Source organism: Dermacentor silvarum, chromosome 10, assembly GCF_013339745.2.
Source record: "Dermacentor silvarum isolate Dsil-2018 chromosome 10, BIME_Dsil_1.4, whole genome shotgun sequence".
NCBI classification, from domain to species: Eukaryota; Metazoa; Arthropoda; class Arachnida; order Ixodida; family Ixodidae; genus Dermacentor; species Dermacentor silvarum.
This window is the reverse complement of record NC_051163.1, coordinates 58,992,486-59,003,688: the sequence shown is the minus strand read 5'-3', so window position 1 is coordinate 59,003,688 and position 11,203 is coordinate 58,992,486. Positions and strand designations below refer to the sequence as shown.

Here is an 11,203-nt window from a genome sequence, read left to right as displayed (position 1 = left end):
CGGGATGTGGACGTCGCTTGTGAGAAGAGTCAGCGGCGCCGGGCACAACACACAACCAAACCTACGTGTACGATCGAGCACAACGCAAATCTCCACGCACGCCTCGGCAATGGCGCGCGGCGTTTCCACTCGTTGCAGAACGTGATTGGCCAGTTCGAGCCGAGCGCAAAAGGGCAGCGAGCTAACAAAGGAAAATAAATTAAATACGAGCTGGGGCGCATTTGTTTATAATGAATAGCTTTAATAAATTTCTGCGGTCATAAAACTGGCCTTATTACTTTGAACAAAATTTATTACGTGAGCATTAAAAACATCAGATGCTAGACATATACGAGCATTACGTATGCAAGACTCGCAGTTAATGGCTGTGGCGGCGCTGCTATGCACTCTACTTCAAAGAAACGTTACTTATATATAAGGCAATGGGTTTACTTAAACCACGTGATTTAAACATGGCCCCGTACAGGAAAGGGCTGTTGACATTCGAAGGCGTCCGAATCAAGCCAGGCAGCACGCTAATCGCATTTTTAGAAAGCGTGCGCAATGGTCACGATTGCGAAGAAGACCTACGAAAGAAAGCAGAGGACTTTTTAAAATGCGATGCTACCGGCATACCTTTCGGGTCACTGCGCTCTCTGCGCGACGCCGTAAACGCCGAGGGCGTCGGTGCACCCGTTTATTTGCACAAACTGCTGGAGGGATCGGAGCTCTGTTTACCGACTCCCGTGACGCCTCCCCGCAACCCTGAACTCGAAGCTCGCGTGCAGAAGCTTAAGGCGCAACAGCTGAATCGGGACTACGACCGCATGACATCTGACGTGGACGTTTGCCGCGCCAGGTTAGTCAGTGGACTTCTGGGTGACTCACTTTCGTTTGATACCCTCGCAACATCTGCGCAGCATTCGCTGCTCAGCAATGCGACGTGTGAGAATATTGTTTCTAATAGCAAATTGAATCCTTCTAGTGGATGTTCTTACATGGGTTAATGAGTCGACGAGTGTGAAACCCAACCGTGCGCTCATTGACGATGTGGCAATCTCGCTCCCAACCTCAATGTCGAGTGATACTATTGCACAGCGCACATTGTAATAACTGCACGCACCCAATCGAAACTCCGTAGCAACCCCCACTATCCCTTGTATCCTGGCTGTAGCTTCCTGGCTGTGGCTATCAATCAAGTGGCCGTGCTCTATGGAGAGGCGTCTATTGCTGATTGGATGCTATCACGTAAATATATTAAGGCTGCATAAAGAATAGGCACGTACCAGTATCGCATACGAAGTGCCAAAGTTATCTGTTCAAGGACATACCCGGTGACCCGTGCTGTCCGCTTGGCAAGACGGCAATCGGACCATACCTATTGGCACTAGCTAGTAGACAACTTGAGTTGCTAGTATGGCGGAAAAGATTAGATACATACCTCAAACTTGGTAATGTTCCCCAAGAATGCTAATTGCATTAAAAGTAGTCGATTCACTTGCGAAACTAAAGTCCTATAAGTCGGCAAACAAATATCAGTTTTATGGACATGCTTGATCCAGGCAGCTTTGTCTCGATGCGGTATACGTAGTGCATTGGGGGTGTCAGCCATGAAGAAAGAGCGGAATCATTCATCTATACATCAGTGACAGAGAGCAACATTAGGGCTATAGTGGGGAACTCCGGAAATTTGGACCACCTGGGGTTCTTTAATGTGCACCTCAATCTGAGTACACGGGTGTTCTCGCATTTCGCCTGGTCACGATTGCGAAATGCGAAAACACCTGTGTACTTAGATTTAGGTGCACGTTAAAGAAACCCAGGTGGTCCAAATTTCCGGAGTCCCCCACTACGGCGTACCTCATAATCAGACCGTGGTTTTGGCGCATAAAACTCTATAATTTAATTTTTTTTTCTAACTTAGTGTAGGAAAGTGTAGCTCCTCCCGCCTACACGAAGCCATGTTTTATAGCCATGTGTAGCATGAAAACTACACTTTCCACACTACGGTTTCAATGAGTGTAGGCAGCAGACGACATTGGAAGCACGTGGTGCCATTTTGTCTGCAGTTGCCGGCGCTGATGTAGCAACGATAGTGAACATTCACTACAAGGACGGTAACGAAGTGCTGGCGTGACCATGTGTCACAGAGGAAGGTGAGCTGATCTTCCAAGAAGAGACAAAATTATCTTACTCGCGGATGGTGTGGGCTGTTTCAGACTCCGCGCTGTTGACAGGTTGTCTCCATGCACTGCGCATTCCCGATGTATTTCGCTGCGGTTTGCCTAGATCTGCTGATGAAAGGAAACTCGTACATTGCCGTTTAGCTTCAGACCAGGGCATATACGCAGCCAGTAAGTGCGAAGTCAGGCGAAGTGTGGAGCCAGGCGCTTTTCGTCTGCTGATGACGACGCGCAGTCTGCCCTGATTGGCTACAGCCCAGTGAGCCAAGTGCAGCACACGACCTCATAACCTCTGCCTGGCACTGCACTTGTGTACACGAGCCTGCACGAAGCGTAGGTAAAATAAATGGCCCTATTACCTGAAGCAGTGGTGCAGTGGCTAGCTGTGATGTTCTGGTGTTGAGCATGAGGGCGTGGGCTCGAGTCTCGGCTCTGGCGGCTGCATTTCGACAAGGGACAAATTAAAAAAACTGTCATTTACTTATTGCACGTTAAAGAACCCCAGCTGGTCAAAATTAATCCCAACCGCTCCACTATGGCAGCTCTCATATAGCCTCAGTGTTGCTTTGGGATATTGAACCCTCTGAATCAATTAATTAGATAGCACTATTGAATATGTCCCCGAGTTCATTCAGTCAGATTCTGCTTGTTCATAGATAGACAGAGAGTTTCGAAAAGCTGGGTGAACATCTCGAAAACAAATCAGTTTGTTTCTGTTTTCTTTCTGTTTAGTTGAACAAAATAGATTGGACAGCGAGGTTTCAGGTGATATTTCAATCGCCCTTGTACCATTGTTTACACTGCAGGTCGTCACCATTCACCAAGGTTGGAGCAGAGGTGCGGCAAGTCAAGCAGCAGTCGTGGGCTCTGGTCAACCTACTGGTCACCGTTGCCGGGACGTTTGCGTTCTTCTACAAGGCGGTCGAGTATTCGCTGCCTGATCCCCACATTCCCCTACAGGTCCTTGTTGGACTCATTGCCTCCATTGTGGTGGCCGTTGCTGAGTTGTACTTTTTGATACGTGTCATCTAGTCCAAGTACACAGCTTGTCTTTGAAGTCATATCTGATGTGTTCTTTGTGCTCATTCTGAAGGCTGGATCCTTTTTGGATGGGCATGCAAGAGCAGTGCAATGTTTGTAGAATCTGTTGCAACATTTATTCACTTGGTGGGAATTGAGAGCAGTTCATTTGCATAACTCGTCAATCAATGCTATCGTACTTGTGGTAGAAGGGCACCAACTATGACCATATGGCCATATGGTTGTGTGAGCTACTATCTCTGGGAAATTTATATCTCTTTGGGTCAAGGAATGTATCCATTTTGCTTAAATTGATGCACCTTTGTACTGGTGTGCCGGGGAAAGTTTTGCAGAAAGCAGCGCTGAAACACGGCACTAAGAGGTACACGGAAACAGGTGCTTGCTGACAACTGGTCATATTTAATGTACCACCACAGCAAATGTTATGAAAGGAAACAGCGCTGCACACATGCGCAGACACAAAAAGATGTACGCACAAACACATGCAAATCTGTTATGATTAGTAGTTGATCTAGTCGACCAATTTTTCAAAGTGCAATAATGATGGTAAGCTGACACTTGTTGCACTTTTCCTGTGGATTACAAACATTCCGTGAATCTCTTGAGCAAGCATTCATAACTTTTTGAGTTCATTGATCAATCCATTGCAGGCACACGGGCAAAACTTATAGAAATGTAAGGCCAAGTGGCTGGCAGTAAATACCTTGAGCAAAAATATGCACTTTCTCAGGCATTTGCTACATTAAATACAGTTAGTTGCTAGTTGGTGCCCATATCTATCTCTTGTGAACCCACTCCTTGCCTTTATCTAGGCCCTAGGAAGCTTCGAGCTGACAGAGAACTGTTTGCATTTGTGCCCATCAGAAAAGTGTATACAGTCTTGTTCTTCCTGCTATATCTAACATCACCAAAGAATTTGAATGTCAATTTTTGTTGTAATTTGGTAGTTCCTGCCATTATTTGTTTTTTTCCACTGGTGTATGTTTTCATTCATTGCGTAAATCATTAAGGCATGGCAGCTACAAGAAAGTGATGTGTTGGTTGTGTCTGATTAACTTGAAAAAAAAATCTACAAACTGTGACCAGTTACTTTTCTGTAATGAGCGGCCACAGCATCAGTTGTGTTGTAATGTGCGCTTTTTTAAGCTAGTCGAAAGGAGGCCACAGATGTGTGGAAGGGCTTCCAAGAAGCTGTCTAGAATGGGGAATTAATGAAACCTAGTACAGTTACCATCCTACTGTATTGTACACGGCTATCTGGGAAAGGACATGCCTGCATGGGGTTACTTACTGCAAACGTTCACTGTGAAAAAATTTCTGTATGTATTTGTCTACATGGGTGTGTGTGTGTACAGAGCAGGCCAATGCGTTAGGGAACACATCATATGTACTTGGGAAAAGATTAGTGCAGAAATTATTCACTAATACTATAGTATTCACCATGTCGCTCTCCTTTCAGAGACCCCACGCTTCTGTACTTCCATTCACCACCAAAGCAAGTAAAAAATTCTTAGTCTTGGGTACAGATCAAATGTTTCCTTTCCTATTGGATCTGATTGTACACGCACATTCACACACCCCTGAATAAATATCATATCTTATTTTTCTATTTCTGACCTCACTGCATTACTGTTGGCACTCATTGCCAACAAAGCCCCTCCAACCTTTGATGTGCGCCGCGATACCTTAATTCGTCAACCTCACTGGTTTCACTTCCAGAGTTTCTGTTCCCAGTAGTTCCATTTCCCGAATTTCTTATTCACTGCTCTTGTACTATTGTACCTCTGCGGCAACAGATGATGTTGCTTCTGCTTGGAACCAGAAACTGAGATGACACAGATTCCACTTGACACCGGAAGCTGAGGAGCTGAGCAAGGGAGGAGTGTGGAGGAGGAGGGTAGGTTGGCAGTACTTAACCCTTTATGGAACACCAGAAAGAAAACAATTGTTTTCTTGCTGAATTTCTGTATTGAGTACGAAGTTTCTGGCTGAATTTCTTCGGCCAACACTGAAATGACAGGCACAAAGCGGCCGGGATTTGATCCCGCGACCTCGTGCTGCTGAGCACGAGGTCGCGGGATCAAATCCCGGCCACGGCGGCCGCATTTCGGTGGGGGTGAAATGCGAAAACACCCGTGTACTTAGATTTAGGTGCACGTTAAAGAACCCCCGGTGGTCGAAATTTCCGGAGTCCCCCACTACGGCGTGCCTCATAATCAGATTGTGGTTTTGGCACGTAAAACCCCATAATTTAATTTTAATTTTTAGGCACAAAGCGTCATGTGTTGGTTTAGAGCATGAATTAAGGATGAGCTTGGCACGCGACTCATCTTTTTGAAAGCATGGTCAGAGGAGATGAAGAGATGCAAGGTCTCCGGCTGCAGTGGCATCACTTACATGATGTAAAGCAGATGAAATGTACTACGTCTATAGTGCACATATGACGAGAGCTGTCTGTACAAATTTTAAACGAAGCCCTAGGTGGCTTGGGGTGAAGCCTACTTCCAGTTTTCTACCTGGGGCTTCTCCACTATTGCTGCAAATGCTTATTATCAATGCGTTTTGCACATTTAGATAGAAAAGAAACCTCTGTTTCGTTTTCTGATATTTATATTTATCCTCCTGAAAAGGTTAACCTGGTCGGCAGAAATGTGTATGGAGGAGCTTTAATTGCCATGGGAACCACACTGTCTTTATCTCTTGTCTGTCACGGCATTGTACAAATAATTCTTGCTCCATTCAGTGTGCCTTCCAAAATTCACCTGCCGAACATATTGCCACCTGTAGGTAGTGGGTCGAGGGCAAGAGTGGGTCGAGCCCAAGAGAAGAAAGAAGACCGCGCGCCCCTTCTCTGCTCGAGCCAGCCCCGACGGTCGCGTCTTCCGAGAGCCAGCTGCTCTACGGGTTATTAAACCTTCAAGTCCACTTCTAGAGGCTCGTGACAAACTGGTGGAGGTGCTGGGTAAGCATCCTCACGGATGTTGCAGACCCCTCCAAGGATCCGCGCTACGAATCCAGTGCCTGTCGACACTCCCGTGCATAGGGCCAGCCGCAGGATCAGGGGACTGTCCCCAGAAGTCGTCGACGCTACGGTTCCCACCACATCGACCGGTATGACCAGCGCCACCCTTCAAACCGCCCCAACCGGTACGGGAAGCACGATGTCGAACCGTTACACACTTGAGAGGCCACGGATCCCAAAGACGTTTCATGGCACAGTGTTCGAAGACGTCGAAGACTGGATGGTCGAATACGAGCGCGTGGCCTCCGTGAACGAATGGAACGACACGGAAAAACTCAGACACGTCTACTTCTACCTGGAGGATGGCGCGCGTACGTGGTTTCAGAACCGCGACGGGCAACTGCCGTCGTGGCGCGAGTTTTGTCGTCAGCTCCTGGAGACCTACACCAGTTCTGATCGCCACGAACGAGCGGAACGAGCGATTCAGGCCCGTGTCCTGTTGCCAAACGAAACTGTGACCACGTACGTCGAAGACATGACGCGCCTCTTCCGACGAGCGGATCCAAGAATGACGGAGGAGAAGAAGTTACGTCATCTGATGCGCGGGGTCAAGGAGCAACTCTTCGCTGGCCTCATACGGAGCCCTCCGAAGACGGTCGCGGAGTTCTTGTCCGAGGCCGTAACCATGGAAAAGATGCTTCTGCATCGCTCGAACTTGTATGAGCGGCAAGCGAACAGCATGTCTGCTGCTGACGTTTTCACGGCCATAGGAAGCAACGGCGACTCACTGCGAGAACTCATCCGCTCTGTAGTGCGTGAAGAGTTGCAAAAGGCCGCTGTAACACCGCAACCTACGGTAAGCTCCATAGCGAGCATTATCAAGGACGAACTGCACCAGGCGCTTCGTGATACCTTGCCTCCTGCTAACGCTGCGGCAGTACCTCCTGAATACCCTCGTGCGACCTACGCAGAAGCCCTGAAGCGCCCTGCTTCCTCTCCGCCGCTATTCGTTCGTGCTCCTCCTACGGTGTCAGTTCAGTCGGTGCAGCCGATACCGTACTACGACGCTGGGTACACGCCGCCGCCCGTTGTTCATGCCGCTCCATTTGCCCATCGTACGGAGCAAGCGGTTCACTACGTCGACGATAGACGCCCGCCCCCTCGGAAGTCGGATGTTTGGCGCACACCCGATTCGCGGCCTCTGTGCTTCCACTGCGGTGAAGCTGACCACTTGTACCGCCAGTGCCCATACCGGCGCCTTGAGATTCGCGGCTTTTCCGCATACTCGCCGCCGCCCCGATACGGCCAACGACCCCGGGACATTCAGGAATACCTGTCCCAGCAGCGCTTGCCACCGCCTGCCCGGCGGCAGTCGCGTTCGCCGTCTCCGAGACGATTTTCACCTCCGCGCCAGCGGTATTCTCCCGAGCGGTCGACCAGTCCCCGCCGGGAAAACTAACTGAAGCGATCTTTGGGGGCGAGGTCGCTGACGGTCGAAGCGCTGAAGACCTCCGACGGACGCAGTTACGGAAAGATACCGACCCGACACCACCTGCAACTGAACGAGACGACCGGCTTTCGCTCGATATACCAGTTACTGTTGACGGTTATGCCGTTAGTGCTTTAGTGGACACCGGCGCAGACTACACGATACTAAGCGGCAAAATAGCAACGCAGCTGAAGAAAGTGATCACGCCCTGGCATAACTCGCAGATTCGGACGGCTGGCGGCCACATCGTTACTCCGCTGGGCGCCTGCACGACTAGAGTTGAGATTCAAGGATCTACATTCGTAGCGAGCTGCCTTGTCTTACGCGAATGCTCCCGCGACGTTATCCTTGGGGTTGACTTCCTGCAGGAGTACGGCGCGATTATCAATCTGCAAGAGCGTCGTATCACTTTCTCTGCCGAACGAGCAATCGACGTGCAAGACGGCCGACGGCGCGACGACGTACTTCGTGTGTCTGCTGACAGTGTAACGCTTCCTCCACGTGCCAGTGTCCTCGTCGACGTCACATGCTGTGGCTTACGCGATGGCGAAGCGGTGGCCGAAAGTAACTTGGAACACCTACTGAAACAAGGTGTTTGTGTGGCTCGCAGTGTTATACAGATTCGTGCTGGTCATTCGCAATTGCTTGTTACCAACTTTAGCTACGAGCACCGACACCTGTTCCGCGGCACTTCGTTAGCGTTTGCAGACGCAATAGCAGACGTTAACAACTGTTTCACGTCAGAAGTAGTGGAGACAGCAGACACGTCTCTGGGCCATCTTGACATCAATTCTGAACTGTCCACCGATAGCCAGACAGCACTGCGCAAGCTCTTGCTTGAATTCAGGACCTGCTTCGCACATTCTTCCAAGGTACGCCAGACTTCCATCACTAAACACAGGATCATCACGTACGACGACGCACGCCCGATACACCAGCAGCCTTACCGCGTGTTGGCAAGAGAACGCCAAGCCATACGTACGCAAGTCCAAGAGATGCTTGACGATGGCGTCATCGAACCTTCCAACAGCCCGTGGTCATCTCCGGTCGTTCTTGTCAAAAAGAAAGACGGAACGCTACGCTTCTGTGTCGACTACCGCAAGCTCAACAACGTGACTAAAAAGGACGTGTACCCGCTGCCGCGTATCGACGACTCGTTAGATCGACTACGGCGCGCCCAGTACTTTTCTTCTCTCGATTTAAAAAGCGGGTACTGGCAAATCGAGGTAGACGAACGCGACCGCGAGAAAACAGCCTTTGTGACTCCAGATGGGCTCTATGAATTTCGAGTGCTTCCTTTTGGCTTGTGTTCAGCCCCGGCTACTTTCCAGCGAATGATGGACACTGTCCTTACTGGACTGAAGTGGCAGGCCTGTCTTGTGTACCTGGATGATGTGGTCATCTTCTCTGAAACGTTCGAGCAGCATCTTCACCGCCTACGGAGTGTGCTAGAAGCCATCCGATCGGCAGACCTCACACTTAAGCCCGAAAAGTGCCACTTTGGTTACGAAGAGCTCAAGTTCCTCGGTCATGTAGTAAGCGCCAAAGGGGTCCGACCCGATCCAGACAAGCTTGCCGCTGTGGCCGCGTTTCCAGCTCCTGCCGATAAGAAGGCCATCCGGCGCTTCCTGGGTTTGTGCGCCTACTATCGCCGGTTTATTAAAGGCTTTTCGAAGATAGCGGAACCCCTGACACGCCTTACAAGAGACGATACGCCATTTGTGTGGCATAATGAGCAACAGGCGGCTTTTGCTGAATTACGACAGCGCCTTCAGTCCGCACCCGTTCTTGCACATTTTGACGATGATGCTGATACTGAGGTGCATACCGACGCCAGTAGCATTGGCCTTGGCGCAGTGCTCGTCCAGCTTCAAGATGGAGTGGAAAGAGTTATAGCGTATGCCAGCCGCTCCCTGTCCCGTGCCGAGGCGAATTATTCGACTACGGAGAAGGAGTGCCTCGCGGTCGTGTGGGCGATCATCAAGTTTCGCCCCTATCTCTATGGTCGTCCCTTCAAAGTAGTGACGGACCACCATGCCCTCTGTTGGTTGGCAAGCATGCGCGACCCTTCAGGACGACTGGCACGGTGGAGCTTGCGGCTACAGGAATTTGACATCACCATCGTTTATAAGTCTGGCCGTAAGCATGAAGACGCTGACACGCTGTCCCGCGCACCCATTGATCCTGCCAGTCAGGAAACAGAGGATGATGACGGCTTCCTGGGCGCCATTAGTTCGTCGGACTTGAGCAGACGGCAGCGTGACAACGGTGAGATTCGACCGATCATCGATCATTTAGAGGGTCGCGACACAACCATACCACGCCATCTGTCCCGCTCGCTGACGTCCTTCTGTCTGCGAGATAACGTGCTGTATAAGAAGAATGCTCGTTCGACCAGCCGTGCTTACCTCCTGGTGGTTCCAAGGGACATGCGCGACGACGTCCTCTTCGCTTGCCATGACGAACCGACATTGATATTGGCTTTATTTCACCATTTTTTGGCACACCAATACAGAAAAAAATGTACATAAATCTGGTCATCTGGTCATTTAGGCTTTTCACGAACACTCGCTAGAGTAAGCGAAATGTACTATTGGCCCGGGCTTTCGGCAAGCGTCAAACAGTACGTTAAAGGCTGTCGTGAATGCCAGCGCCGCAAGACACCATCCGTTAAACCGGCTGGCTTACTTCAGCCAATTGAAGCACCTCACACGCCTTTCGACCAAGTCGGCATGGACATTCTCGGACCGTTTCCCCTTTCTGCCGACGGCAACAAATGGGTGATCGTCGCGACTGATTATTTAACACGCTATGCTGAGACGCAGGCGATCCCACGAGCCACGGCCTCAGAGGTAGCGCACTTCTTCATGCGCCACATCGTCTTGCGTCACGGCGCTCCCTCCACTGTAATAACTGACAGAGGGACAGCATTCACAGCGCAGCTTATGGACGAGGTTTTTGAATTGAGCAACACCAGGCATCGCAAGACGACCGCGTACCATCCGCAGACCAACGGACTTACCGAGCGACTGAATAAGACGGTCACAGATATGCTCGCAATGTACATAGACGTTCAACACAAAACATGGGATCGGATCTTGCCTTACGTGACCTTCGCGTATAACACCGCCGTGCAAGAGGCGACGCGCTTCACGCCCTTTCGCCTTCTCTACGGTCGCGAAGTCCAGACGATGCTGGACGCTATGCTGCCGTGTCAAGACGCTGACCTATTGACAACTGACGCCGAGGAATTTGCAGAGCGTGCTGAGGAAGCCCGGCAGCTCGCGCGGCTGCATATCGGCCAGCAGCAGCAGGCAGACGCACGACGCTACAACATCCGCCACAGGGACGTGTCCTACAACCCCGGGGACCAAGTTTGGGTGTGGACCCCCGTTCGCCGTCGTGGTCTCTGTGAAAAACTGCTAAGCCGGTATTTCGGTCCGTATAAAGTGCTCCGCCGCGTCAGTGACGTAAACTACGAAGTTGTTCCGGACACATCATCGCAGGCACGGAGTAGGACACAAAGACAACCGAGCTCAGACATAGTTC

At 50.4% G+C, this 11,203-nt stretch overlaps 1 protein-coding gene across 1 annotated transcript; it reads left to right on the top strand.

Moving 5' to 3' along the window:
• Nucleotides 1-437: 437 nt before the first annotated feature.
• Nucleotides 438-5,116, top strand: LOC119432025 (transmembrane protein 199). Its single transcript, XM_037699474.2, has 2 exons — nt 438-838; nt 2,969-5,116. Exons 1-2 carry the CDS (start codon nt 453-455, stop codon nt 3,192-3,194), a joined length of 612 nt encoding a protein of 203 aa, XP_037555402.1. The 5' UTR covers nt 438-452; the 3' UTR covers nt 3,195-5,116.
• Nucleotides 5,117-11,203: the final 6,087 nt, after the last annotated feature.